Consider the following 15,002-nt stretch of genomic DNA (forward strand, 5'->3'; position numbering starts at 1 on the left):
CAGAATGCTGACTGGTAATATAATTTTTGAATATAACAATACCATGATTACTTACAAGTTGTGATTATACACACACATACACACACACACACACACACACACACGCGTCACAAAAATATATTGAGGAATTTAGTAAAATGTACATTTTGAAGAATGAAGGGAGTATAAAGGTAATGATGTAATAAGATGCAGAAGTAGAAGAATATAATGAGATGTGCATAATTTAGCAGTGTAATGAAGTTCATGGAATGATGAGTCTAAAGAGATATGAATACCTGAAGGGAATTATGAATGAGTTGAAGAGGCCACATTCATGGAAAAATTAAAAAATAGACAGCAAATGCCAGTACAGACCAATATCCCTTTGCAAGTAGAATCATTCTAGGTGAAGACCTTACTAGACTGAAGGTAGAAAATGAAGGCAGTAATTTGGATAATAAAAATATATGCTTTCTCTTGAAATATCTGAAGAGCTATCTCAATTCTTTGCTTCAATTTTGTACAGCTCAATCAGAGAAGAGCAAAAATAAAAAATAACATAAAAACTTCTGTTTAATTAAATTTTCTAATGGAAAGCGATGTATTACTGAATGACCTGGGTGGGTGGAACTGAAATTTGATTATATCAAAATGCATACAGGATCCAGATATGGGCCAACAAATGGAGCTGAGCCAATTTTAGCTTTGACTCTGTAATTTACAAGTGCTTATCTCAGGGCTATAACCTTAGAATCCTCATGTTGGGAGAACAGAGGAATGCGAATCAGTTGCTAAATTCCAAAAAAAGCAGGCTAGTGAAAATGAAATTACTTATATGTATATTATATCCTTTAATAGTTTCCTACAATAACCCTATATTGGGTAGACATTATTTACATTTTGCATAGGAGGGAGATAAGACCCAGAAAGGTTAAGTAGCTTGTCCAGGGTCACTTGGCTAGTACAAGGTAGAGCAAGTAAAAGAGCCAAAGAGTGTTTGATGATAAAGTTCCTTCTAGTATATCTTATTTCCTTTTTCCTTATTCTCTGACAGCCTCTGAACCATCAGGAAGAGTTAATGAACTCCCAGTATGACCTTGGTAAGGACTTCCTACTGCTTGGAATCAAGAGCTTCAGAATTTCTTCTAAAGGGCAGTGAATCTCAGCTTAAGATAACTGCCTAGGTTCAGGCAGCTAACTAGCTAGAAGTCATAGACGGGAACATGTGCCTTTGTGCTGTGGGCAGTATTCTAAAAGAGATACTTCACTGTTCCAAACTTAATTCCAACAGCAAAGCTTAAAGGTTTCTTGACTAGAACTGCTAAAGTGGAAAAACAAAAAACCTAGGTCGACACTGAAGTCTTTAATCATATAATCTTAAAAAAGCGTAGAGCTTATACTCTAAAATAAAATTCCCAAGAGAGCAAAATCCTTTCTATTAAAAAAAAAAATCTAGTTTTTCCATTGTGTACTGAAAAAGACTGGGAATTTCAGGGAAAGGTGCCAGAATATTTTAATCTGCCTTATAGCAGTTGATACTGTACCAAGTGTGAAGCTGTAATTTATTCATATCATGCATTTTACAAATAAAGAAAATGAATCACAAATCGTAGTCTTACAAATGTTATCATCCATGGTTATGCCAAGAATGGCTATCAGTGGAATACTTGTTCCTTAAAAGCCTTGCTGGCAGATAGGAGCTGAAAATAGTAATATGCTAAAAGACAGATCAGAGACAATAGAAAATTCATCTGTAGTCAAAATAGATAAACAAATAGAAAACACCTTATATATGCAAATGCTTCTAGGCACTTGCTTTGTAAGAATAATTTTTACATTGATTTGAGATGTAGTATGCTATAGTGAAATGAATACCAGACTGGGAGTTAAGGATCCTGGGTTCTAGTAGTTGTAACAATAACTATTTCTCTTATTATACCTCTTTGGTATAATACTTCTCTTTTTAAATAAGAGAGACTGTTTGATCACAAGTTACCCTCTTACTATCATATACAAAGTATTTCATGTACTATATACTCTGAAATTCCTTCATAGATTTCACTATGGTCTGTGACCTTCACAACAATCACTTTAAGCATTTTATCTACACATTAAGTCTTTAGTTTTCTGGGATTATTTTTGAACCTTCTTAGACATACAAAAAGTCATTTGAGAGATGTCACAGCTTCATATACATTCTTAGATTCAGTTGGTCCTAGACTTTCGTTACTAAACATTGGCTTTCCTCTAAGGGCTTCTACAATTGTAGGTGTGAGTGTTTGCAGAGGCAAAATATTTGTAATTTCATAGAATGTGAAGGCCTTTTGGTTCCCCCCGAATACCTTTTCCTACTCAGTGATTAATGAATGAAATTAAATAGTTTAGAGGGGCATCTAGCTCAAATCAAAACCAACTATGAGGGTTTGCTCAGTAAAACGCAAATGTACTTGGCAAAGAAAATATTCTAAAGCATAGTAAGAATGAACTTCTCTTCTTTTTTCTAGGCCTTATTTGACTTATGGCAATTCAATTTACGATGACTCACAATTACAGCACTCTGCTTTTTTTATGTCCATGTTATTTATTAGGGCATTTAAAATTAACAGTGAACAAATATGTCACTCAGTTGTCTCATAAAACATATGAACAAGGTGCTATGGAAACACAAAGAAAGGACATGTTTAACCCAGCAAGGGAAAAGGGAGAAGCAGACATCAGAAAATACTTTATAAAAGAGAAGCATCTTAAGCTTGATCTTAAAGAATATGTGGTAGTTAGCAGTAGTTAATATATAGAGAAGTAAGATAAAGTTTTTCCAAGCAAAAACTATATAAACAAAGGGGCCAGGCATGGTGGCTTATACCTGTAATACTAGTACTTTGGGAGACCAAGGCAAGAGGATCGCTTGAGACCGAGAGTTCAAGCCCAGTCTGGGCAACATAGTGAGACCTAATCTCTTAAAAAAAAAAAAGATATATATGAAAGGCTTAGAGTAAGAGAGAATAAGAAGTAAGAATTGTCATGTTAGGTTTAGGGAGAAGCAAGTTCTGATGATAAGGAGGTAAGATAAGAAACAAAAAAATTAGAAGAAATCAGATTATAAAGGGCCTTTTATGACATGTCAAGGAGTTTGAATTTTATCTTGAGGTTATGGGAAAATTGCTGAAGAGTTGTATATAGGAAGTGTTAATAACAGATTACTTTGGCATCAAATTGGAGAATGGATTGGAAGATTTGAATAGGGGGAGGAGAGCCTGTTAGAATAGTTCAGGAACTTAATAATAAAGATCTAAACTAAAACAATAACAGAAGGAATGCAGAACAAGGGACAGAGTTAAGAGGATGTAGAAAAACAAGTATTGCAGAGGTAGAGAAAGTAAGTTTAGTATTTGTTATGTTACATTTACTAGTAGCAGATACATAATACATTTAGAATATGCGTTTGGGGCCAGGTGCGGTGGCTCAGGCCTATAATCCCAGCACTTTGGGAGGCTAAGGTGGGTGGATCACAAAGTCAAGAGATAGAGACCATCTGGCCAACATGGTGAAACCCCGTCTCTACTAAAAATACAAAAAATAGTCGGGCATGGTGGCACACACCTGTAGTCCCAGCTACTCAGAAGGCTGAGGCAAGATAATCACTTGAACCCAAGAGGAGGAGGTTGCAGTGAGCCGAGATCACGCCACTGTACTCTAGCTTGGTGACAGAGTGAGACTCTGTCTCAAAAAAAAAAAAAAAAAAAAAGAATATGATATGAGTTTGGAGCTTGGACAAGTGCTGGCAATGAAACAGATTTAAAATTCACTTTACAGATGCTATCTGAAACTACTAGCCTGCATGAGGCCATCTGAAGTCAATGGACAAAATATGGAAAGAGCCAAAGAAAAAAAACTGAAAGAAAGCTTTTCAAGGATTTGACAAAGGAAGGCAAGCCTGTAAAGGAACCAATTAAAGGAGACAAGTACCACATGAATTTACCTATCTCTTCTACACTAGGCTATGAAATCCATGGGGCAGGAGTTTTATTTTTATTCATCTTTGCATATACAGGACTTAACATAGTATCTAACATTTAGCTGATGTTTAATAAATATTTGTTGAACAAAGTAAATTATGTTTCTATACATGATGTTTTCTAAACACCAAATCAAAATATATAGGGGTCTAATTATAATACCCTTTTACATAAAAAATTGAATTTGATCCAACTCAAAGGTTCAATGCAAACCTCATTATTACTTTTCATCATCATAGGTGTAAACACTTGACAAAAAGTTACCATCTATGAAGAATCTGCTCACTTACAAGTGACAACTAATTTGATGAATAAATGAAGGGGAAACAAGCACATGAAGGGAAAAGAGAATACATCTGACGGCATTTTTTCCTAGAGGGAAAATGAAATGGCAATTTCCAAAATGTTTTTTTTTTTTTTTTTTAAACTAGAATGTCTCTCTAAATGTGACTTGGAATATGTGGTGAGATTTTTCTAAGGACTAATGTTAAGGGAGCTCCTCTGAAATTATGAAAAATCAGGGATGATTAATTTATTTTTATAATAGGTAAAGTATTAATTTTTATAACTTAGGCTTACATTCATATTTTCTGTAAATGTCTTGGTTTCTGCTGATGTCAAGAAATATCTCAATATTATACATTTAATAATGAACAAAATGACTCCATTAAAATTTTTCTGAAATCAGTTAATTCCGGACTAATCCCCTCCTCTAGTGAGTTTTCTAGTCTTTCCTTTAATGAGGAGTAAAACAAAAACACATGGTTTAAGCCTAACGATATGCATATCTAAAATAATGTGAGGCTAAGATGTAGAATAAGGGCAAACTGTATAAAAACAATTCTTGTCTACGTGGGAACACAGACAAAAGAACTAAAATCTGGCACCATTATGTTAGCCGCCATTATTTTTTTATAACTTAATGCTGGAAGAAGAGCACAATTATGTAGTAAGAGGAAGAATGTAAATCTTGAGACTTTAATCCTCTTCTTTTTCTGCTATTCTGAGTTTGAGTTTCCTTGCAGAAAAATTAGGGTGTTTTTGCTCTCTACTGTTCATTGTAGTTTGAATGTTTTATGGTTCTATAAAGTTTTTTATTTATAAAATTAATTCTGTTGTGTTGTTTCTTTCTACATAACAAATTAAGAAACTATATTTTATTCAGATTGCACTAAGCATAACTTCTTTTCTTGATGTTGCGAAGAAACCACAAGCTTTATTGGCTAGAAGTTCTCAGTATCCTGGTCTTCTGGGACTGGATGCCTAGATACAACTCCTGTGCTGAATTTTTAGAAATGAAAGTCATCAAAAAACGAAATACTGGGAAATGCTACCTTTCTATTTTCTTAGTAATGCATGGATAAATTAATTTCTTTTTTTTTTTTAAATTTAAACACATGTTTTCCAAACAGAAAAGATGATTACAAGACACATTAGTTGTCTCCCATATCTGACAGAAAATACATCAGATAGACTCAGAGTTAACTATTTCCCCCACTCAGTGAGAACCCTTTCTTTAGTTTGCAGTATTGATATTTTGATAGACAGCAGAAACACAGCTGATTTTCTTCCATTTTTAAATGAAAAGGCAATTTTATGGTCTTTAGCCATTTTCTTATTGAGTAGAAATAAGCAAAAGAATGATGATAACTGTGATAATGGTTAATAATCCTTCTTTTTCAGGGAAACTGTGCATTAATGTTACATTAATCTTATTTGGAAAAAAATGAAGAAAAGAAAGGGCAATGGTCAAACATAATAGTACCTCGGTAATTGATGATTTCTGTCCCAAGCACCGGGGTCATCTCCAGGACTGTGATAAAGGCTTTGTCCATAGATGTCAGAGGAAAAGGAGACATGCGATGTCTTCTAGCCACCTTGGTGATATCGACAGCACTGTGACCTAAACAGTAAGATAATCAACTGAGAATATGATGCTGTAACACTGATTGAAAAGTGGCAATGACTTATAAATATCACAATTCCAAATTTTAAATGTCCCCAAATGAAGATTAGCAGGTGAGAAACTGTTTCTCCTGCATCCAAAATATAGCCTGCTCTGTTGAACATTAAATCAAGTTATCAATGTTATATCATGTGTCAAAACTTAGTGAAATTTAATGATGACATTGGCGAATCTTTTTTGAGAGCTTCCTATGTGTCAAGACACTGTACTAAATTAACTAATTAATACTCACAACAACCTTATGGTGAGGCACCATAATTATTCTTATTTATAGACGAGTAAAGAGAGGCTTAGAGAAATTATGTATCATTTCCTAAATCACAGAGCTAGTAACAGAAGAGCTAAGATTCAATCCTAGGTAGGTTTTGGCTTCAGAATTCATGTCATCAACCACTATCCTAAACTTTGAATACTTATTGCATCAGTTAGTAAAATGAAGATCCCAAACATCAATTTATTTAGGATATTATAGGAAATTTTCTCTCCTCTGAAAAAAGTCATGGAGAAAGATTATTATTTAGCTATTGACTCCACAGGTGACCATACTTAGTCCCAAAGCATTCAAATAATGCATACATTAAAACTACCAATTTTATATCTCCAATCTCAACTCTACCCTTAATTCTACATTTTTATATCATCCAACATGCATTTGGATGTGTAACCAGCAACTCAAACCTAAAATGTCCAGAAACAAACTCTTAATTCCCCATCCTCCAATTCCACCCATACAATGTCTTATTCTCTTGCAGTTTCTATTTCAGTAAATAGCAACTCCATTCTTCCAGTTATTAAGCTAGAACCTTGCAGGATCCTTGATTCTTGTGTATATTTAAACAGTCTTTGAAATATATCTTGCAACTGCTCATTACTCATCACTTCCAGTACTATTACAATAGTTGGAACCACCATTAATTTCCTGAAAAATTGAATAGCATCCTAACTGGTCTCTTTGCTTCTATCCTTGTCCTACTTCAATTTATTCTACACACAGCAGTTAAAATGATTCTTGAATCACTGAATTGTGCTAATCTCTGCTCATAGCCCTCTAATGACTTTCCATATCCCTAACAATAAAATCTCTTCTATAGCCTATAAGGCCCAACATATCATAGCTCACATTGTCCTCCTAATATTCCCTCTTTGTTTACTGCGCTCTAGTCACACTGGTTCCTTTCTTTTACTTGATCATGCCAAATTCATCTCTCCTCAGGGTCTTTTACTTTGTGCTTCCTCTGCTTGAACCATTCTTCCCCAGATAGTCCCTCATTTCTCCATCTATCCATCACTTCTTTCAGGTCTCTGTTCAAATATCACTTCATAAGAGAGAACTTTGTTGAACACTCTATACGGAATAATATCTACCATCACTCTTTATTTCCCTTACCCTACTTTTCTTTTCTTCATAGCTATACACATACCCATGTACATCCATAATATGGATATTCATAACCATATATAATATGTAAATATAAACGTATATATTTATGTTTATTGCCTTCCTCTTCTCAATAGAATATAAAGCTCTATGAGAACAGCAACTTTCTCTTGTTTACTGTTTTTGTCCCCAATACCTAGAACAGTATCTGATACATTTTAGCCAACAAAAAATAAATATTTGTTGAACAAATGCATAATTTGTCCGAGTGGGAGCTGCACATAAAAAAATGCATAATTTAATGACAAGAAGGAACTTCTTGGAGTATTATGTCTTTGTATGTAAATAACTTGGCCTTTTCCTTGGTGCCATAAAAGTCTATATCCCAAAGAGTTAACAGAAAGTAGTAACTGCAAATACTGCTGCTTGGCTGTCCTAACTGCTATCCACAATCCCCTCTTTAAGAGGGTAGGAGTGGCCGTATGATATAATTCTGGCCAATCAGGGGTAGGAAGAAGTCCCTGGGGCAGGCTTCCTCTTACAAATAAAAAGATAAAGTCTTAAGAGAAAAATGCTTTTACCCATCTACCTTTTTTCTACCTAGAACATGGCTACAGCAGAGCTGGGCTGACACTGGGGACTGGGAGGTGCTGTAGCCACTTTTGAACTATGAAGATGCAAGCCCATACAGTAAGTATAGAAAGATGAGAAGAAAAAGAGTCCAAGTCCCTGATGACAATGTAGAGCTGCTGTAAAAACCCTAGAATGCCTGCCTCCTGACTTCAGTATGTGAGATACAGAAGCTCACATTTCTTTAAACCACTTTATAATGATTACATGTATCCTTCAGAAGATTGGGAGTTTCTGGTCATTGCAACTTATTAAATTTAGCACTTTTACTCCAATCCCAGTGGCTGCTCCAGACATGTTCAATGAATTGACTTAAAGGCACAACCCCAAAGGGTTTTCATTCCAAGACTAATGAGTGTCATAGGCACCTAAGAAAAAGATAAAGCTCCTTATACTATTAATATGCCATTTCTTCTCATGGTCAATCAAAATAACAAAATTTTCAAAGTTTGACAAGCCTTGGAGATTATTTAGTGCTACATAGAATTTTCTATTCAAATTGTGGGTGAACACTTAAAAAAGGATTATATGTGATTCACCATTCACTTACAATTGAAATATAAATTTATTTATAACTCACTTTCATTGAGGTATTGACCTAGTCATTCAAATATATATATATAAATCATTGTCACAACCAGTGTAACTAGGCAGAATGACAGAGATTGCTGCTTCTGCTTTTTATTCAGCTTTATGAGTCTCAGATCGGATTTTTTTTTTTTTTTTGGTGATAAGCTGCACTTTAAGGTGTGAATTGGATATAATCTTACAAAAGCTGTTTTTTAAAAATATGTTTAGTTTCTGAGAAGAAAATTCTATTTTTTAGTTATACAGATTTTATCTGTTGAATATGGTGCTTTGTAATAGGCATTTTCTTATTAAACAGCAAGTCTGATGATCAGTGATACACATATCCATTCAACAAATATTTACTGAGTGCACTTTATGAACCAGGAACACTTAGGAACTTGGGATACTGAGAGTAAAATATACTCTGCTATGAAGAATATTACAGCCTATGAGAAAGGAGAGAAAGAGAAAGAGAAAAAGGAAGGAAGAAAAGAAGAAAGAAAGGGTAGTTGCAGATTGGTTGTCCTGTCCTGTCCTATCCTATGTTCCAGGATACATGTGCAGGATGTGCAGGTTTGTTACACAGGAAAACTTGTGTCATAGTGGTTTGCTGCACAGATCAACGCATTACCTAGGTATTAAGCCCAGCTATTCTTTCTGATGCTCTCCTTCCCTGAAAACCCCTGACAGGGCCCAGTGTGTGCTGTTGCCCCCCACGATGTGTCCATGTGTTCTCATTGTTCAGCTTCCACATAAGTGAGAACACAGTGTTTGGTTTTCTGTTCCTGTGTTAGTTTACTGAGGATAATGGCTTCCAACTCCCTCCATGTCACTGCAAAAGACAGGATCTCATTCCTTTTTATGGTTGCTTAGTATTTCATGGTGTATCCAGTCTGTCATTGATAGACATCTGGGTTGATTCCACATCTTTGCTATTGTAAATAGTATTGCAGTGAGCATATGTGTGTATGTATCTTTATAATATAATGATTTATATTCCTTTGGGTTTATACCCAGTATTGGGATTGGTGGATCAACTGGTAATTCTGGTTCTAGGTCTTTGAGGAATCACCACACTGTCTTCCACAATGGTTGAACCACCAACAGTGTAAAAGTGTTCCTATTTCTCCACAGCCTTGCCAGCATCTGTTGTTTCTTGACCTTTTAATAATTACCATTCTGATTGGCATGAGATGGTATCTCATTGTGGTTTTGATTTACATTTCTCTAATGACCAGGGATGTTGAGCTTTTTTCATATGTTTGTTGGCTGCATGCATGCCTTTGTTTGAGAAGTATCTGTTCACATCCTTTGCTCACTTATAAATTGGGTTATTTTTTTTCTTTTAAATTTGTTGAAGTTCCTTGTAGATTCTGGGTATCAGACCTTTGTCTGATGGACAGATTTCAAAAATTTTCTGCCATTCTGAGTTTGTCTGTTCACTCTTATGACAGTTTCTTTTGCTATGCAGAAGCTCTTTAGTTTAATTAGGTCCCATTTGTCAATTTTTGCTGTTGTTAAATTGCTTTTAACATTTTGTCATAAAATCTTTGTCCATGTCAATGTCCTGAATGGTATTGCCTAGATTTTCTTCTAGGGTTTTTCTAGTTTTGGGTTTTACATTTAAGTCTTTAATTCATCTTAGGTTAACTTTTGTTTAAGGTGTAAGAAAGGTGTTCAGTTTCAATTTTCTGCATATGGCTAGCCGGTTCTCCCCAGACCATTTATTAAACAGCAAATCCTTTCACCATTGCTTGTTTTTGTCAGGTTTGTTGAACATCACATGGCTGTAGATGTGCAGTCTTATTTTTGAGTTCTATACTCAGTTCCATTGGTTTATGTGTCTGTTTTTGTACTACTACCATGATGTTTTGGTTACCATAGCCTTGTAGTTGAGTCTGAAGTTGGGTAGCGTGATGCCTTCAGCTTTGTTCTTTTTGCTTAGGATTGTCTTCACTACATGGCTCTTTTTTGGTTCCATATGAATTTTAAAGTAGTTTTTTCTAATTCTGTGAAGAATGTCAAGGGTAGTTTAATGGGAATAGCATTGAATCTATAAATTACTTTGGGCAGTATAGCCATTTTCATGATATTGATTTTTCCCATCCATGAGCATGAAATGTTTTTCCATTTGTTTGTGTACAGTCTGATTTCCTTGAGCAGTGATTCGTAGTTCTCCTTGAAGAGGTCCTTCACTTCTCTTGTTAGCTGTATTCCTAGGTACTTTATTCTCTTTGTAGCAATTGTGAATGGGAATTCATTCATGATTTGGTTTCTGCTTGTCGACTGCTGGTGTATAGGTATGCTTGTGATTTTTGCACACTGATTTTGTACTTTGCTGAAGGTGCTTATAAGCTTAAGAAGCTTTTGGGCTGACATGATGAGGTTTTCAAATACAGGAGTATGTCATCTGCAAACAGAGACAGCTTGACTTCCTCTCTTTCTATATGAATATTTTATTTATTTATCTTGCCTGATTGCCCTGGCCAGAACTTCCAATACTATGTTGAACAGGAGTGGTGAGAGAAGGCATCCTTGTCTTGTGCTAATTTTCAAGGGAAATGCTTCAAGCTTTTTCCATTCAGTATGATACTGGCTATGATACTGTCATAAATGGCTCCTATTATTTTGTTCCACTATTAGTATGTTCCACTAAGACCTAGTTTATTCAAAGTTTTTAACATGAGGGGAAGTTGAATTTTATTAAAGGCCTTTTCTGTGTCTGTTGAGATAATCATGTGGTTTTTGTCTTTTGTTCTGTTTATGTGATGAATCATGTTTATTGATTTGCATATGTTGAACCAGCTTTGCATCTTGGGGATGAAGTCATCTTGATCATGGTGGATCAGCTTTTTGATGTGCTGCTGAATTCAGTTTGTCAGTATTTTATTGAGGATTTTTTGCATCAGTGTTCATCAGGGATATTGGCCTGAGCTTTTCTTTTTTGTTGTACCTCTGCCAGGTTTTGGTATCAGGATGTCGCTGGCCTTTTCAATTGTTTGGAATAGTTTCAGAAGGAATAGTACCAGCTCCTCTTTGTATCTCTGGTAGAATTCAGCTGTAAATCTGTCTGGTCCTGGGTTTTTTTTGGTTGGTAGGCTATTTATTACTGCCTCAATTTCAGAACTTGTTATTGTCTATTCAGGGATTCAACTTCTTTCTGGTTCAGTCTTGGGAGGGTGTGTGTGTCCAGGAATTTATCCATTTCTTCTAGATTTTCCAGTTTATCTGAGGTGTTTATAGTATTCTCTGATGGTTGTTCATAGTTCTGTGGGGTCAGTGGTGATAGTCCTTTTATCATTTTTTATTGTGTCTATTTGATTCTTCTCTCCTTCCTTCTTTATTAATCTGGCTAGTGGTCTATTTTATTAATTTTTTTCAAAACAAAAACAAAAACATCTCCTGGAGTCATTGATTTTTTTTTTTTGAAAGGTTCTTCGTATCTTCATCTCCTTCAGTTCTGCTCTGATCTTGGTTATTTCTTGTCTTTTGCTAGCTTTGTTTTTTTTTTGTTTTTTTCCTCTTGGTTCTCTAGTTCTTTTAGTTGTGATATTAGGATGTCAATCTGACATCTTTTTAGCTTTCTGATGTGGGCATTTAGTGCTATAATCTTCCCTCTTAACATTGCTTAAGCTGTATCCCAGAGGTTCTGGTATGATGTCTCTTTATTCTCATTGGTTTCAAAGAACTTCTTGATTTCTGCCTTGATTTCATTATTTACCCAGGAGTCATTCAGGGGTAGGTTGTTTAATTTCCACATGGTTGTGTGGTTTTGAGTGAGTTTCTTAACCTCGAGTCCTAATTTAATTGCACTGTGGTCTGAGAGACCGTTTTTTATAATTTCAGTTTGGCATTTGCTAGAAGTGTTTTACTTCCAATTATGTGATTGTTTTAGGAGTAAGTGCCATGTGGCACAAAAAAGAATATATATTCTGTTGTTTTTGGGTGGAGAGTTCTGTAGATATATGTCAGGTCCACTTGATCCAGAGTTCAGTTCAGGTCCTGAATATCTTTGTTAATTTTCTGTCTAGATAATCTAATGTTGACAGTGCAGTATTAAAGCCTCCCACTATTATTGTGTGGGAGTCTAAGTCCTTTTATAGGTCTCTAAGAACTTGTTTTATGAATCTAGGTCCTCTTGCATATTTAGGATAGTTAGCACTTCTTGTTGAATTAAGCCTTTTACCATTATGTAATCCCTTGTCTTTTTTGATATATGTTTTTTGGTTTAATGGCTGTTTTGTAAGACTTTAACACTAGGATTACAACCCCTGTTTTTTTCTGCTTTCCATTTGCTTGGTAAATTTTCCTCCATCTCTTTATTTTGAGCCTATGTGTGTCTTTGCACATGAGATGGGTCTCTTGAATACAGCACACTGATGGGTCTTGACACTTTATCCAGCTTACCATTCTATGTCTTTCAATTGGGGGCATTTAGCCCATTTGCATTTAAGGTTAATATATATGTGAAATTTGATCCTGTTATCATGATGCTAGCTGGCTATTTTGCAAAGTTTTTGATGTAGTTACTTCATAGTGTCATTGGTTTGTGTACTTTAGTGTGTTTTTGTAGTGGTTGGTAATGGTTTTTTCTTTCCCTATTTAGTGCTTCCTTCAGCAGCTCTTGCAAGGCAGACCTACTAGTGACAAATTCCCTCAGCATTTGCTTTTCTGAAAAGGTTTTTATTTCTCCTTTGCTTATGAAGTTTAGTTTGGCTGGTTATGAAATTCTGGGTTGGAAATTACTTTCTTTAAGAATATTGAATATTGGCCCCCAATCTCTTCTGGCTTGTAGGGTTTCTGCTGAGAGAGAGGTCCACTGTTAGTCTGATGGACTTCCCTTTATAGGTGACCAGGTCTTTGTCTCTGGCTGCCATTAACACCTTTTCCTTCATTTTGACCTTGGAGAATCTGTGATTATGTATCTTGGGGATGATCTTTCTTCTCATGGAGTATCTTACTACGGTTCTCTGGATTTCCTGAATCTGAGAGTTTGCCTATCTTGCTAGGTTAAAGAAGTTCTCCTGGATGATATCCTGATGTCCATTTCTAACTTGGTTCCATTCTCCCATCTCTTTCAGGTGCCCCAATTAGTTGTAGGTTTGGCTTTTTTACATAATACCATAATTCTCATAGGTTTTATTCATTCCTTTTCATTCTTTTTTTTCTAATCTTGTCTGTCTGTCTTATTGCAGCAAGATAGTCTTCAAGCTTTGAAGTTCTTTTCTCCCCTTGGTCTATCTAGCTATTGATACTTGTGGTTGCATTATAAAGTTCTTGTGTTGTGTTTTCCAGGTCCATCAGGCCATTTATTTTCCTCGCTAAACTAGCAGACTGGAGCTGAGCAATGGCAGCAGTCTCTCCCCCCAAGAACTCAGCTGTCTTAAGCAACAGGCAGTCAAAGTGATGGCAGCTGCCCCTCCCCCTGGGAACTTGGTAGTCTTAGGCAGTCTGCATCTGAGTGGCGCCAAAAATCTGCAGTTTTGTGCTTGGGAACCAATGCCCTGGTGGTGCGGGCTGATGAGGGGATCTCCCTATCTGTGAGTTGCACAGATACATGGAAAAAGCATGGTTCCCCAAGTGGGGTAGCACAATCACTCACTACCTCCCTTGGCTGGGAATGCGAATTCTGTTTCTCCTGTGTGGACCCTGGGTTGGCTGTCATTCCATCCTGCTTTTCCTCACTCATCATGGGTTGTGCCAACTGCCTAGTCAGTCCCAGTGAGAGAACCTGGATACCTCAGTTGTTGGTGCAGGAATTACTTGCTGTTTTCATTCTTCCTGGTGGCAGCTGCCAATCATAGCTGTTTTTAGATGGCCATCTTGGCTTCTCCTTGTTTTCTTTCTTTCTTCTTGTTGTTTGGAAATTGCATAATCTCTTCCATCTCTAAAGTAATGTTATACTTTGTTTATATTTGTCTTTTGGTAGCTATCACTCTCCATCTTATGCTATAGATATTTAAATATTTGCCTTACCTCTGCTACTAGATGGCAAAGCCTATGTATTATTAATCTTTGTGTTCTCTGCCACTTTTAGAATAGCACCTTCCTTACAGTAGATACTCAGTAAATACTTGGGGTATTTAATGAATGACAAATGTTTTAAACAAAGTCCAAAGTTGGGATGGAAAAAGCAAAGTGGTGCTTTCTGCTATCTTTTTACTTCTTTAAGCAACTGAATATTTATAAAGTCTTTGTCACAAACTGACTACCTCCCTGGAAAAATAATTCCTACATTTTTATGGACCTATAGTATAAACATTTTATTTACTTTAAAATTTATTTTTGTCAAAAATTTTATATATGCATGGTGTATATCATGATGTTCTGAGATACGTATATGCTGTGGAGTAACTAAATTGAAGAAATTAACATACTTTGGTGCTATTGGATTAATAAATGTCCTTGGTTAAACTATTTGCATGTGAACACAGGGGCCTCTGGATATATAATACATTAACTA

At 35.6% G+C, this 15,002-nt stretch overlaps 1 protein-coding gene across 15 annotated transcripts in view; it reads right to left on the bottom strand.

Annotated features, from left to right (window-relative positions):
- GPHN (gephyrin) overlaps positions 1 to 15,002 on the bottom strand; it is a 664,399-nt gene that overhangs the window by 123,184 nt on the left and 526,213 nt on the right. For all 15 annotated transcript variants that reach the window (XM_003924444.4, XM_010335175.3, XM_010335173.3 and 12 more), the window contains one exon: positions 5,761 to 5,898. In XM_003924444.4, coding sequence (XP_003924493.1) covers positions 5,761 to 5,898 — 138 coding nt within the window. The remainder of the gene's footprint in view (positions 1 to 5,760; positions 5,899 to 15,002) is intronic.

The sequence above is a fragment of the Saimiri boliviensis genome, chromosome 2 (genome assembly GCF_048565385.1).
Source record: "Saimiri boliviensis isolate mSaiBol1 chromosome 2, mSaiBol1.pri, whole genome shotgun sequence".
NCBI lineage: Eukaryota > Metazoa > Chordata > Mammalia > Primates > Cebidae > Saimiri > Saimiri boliviensis.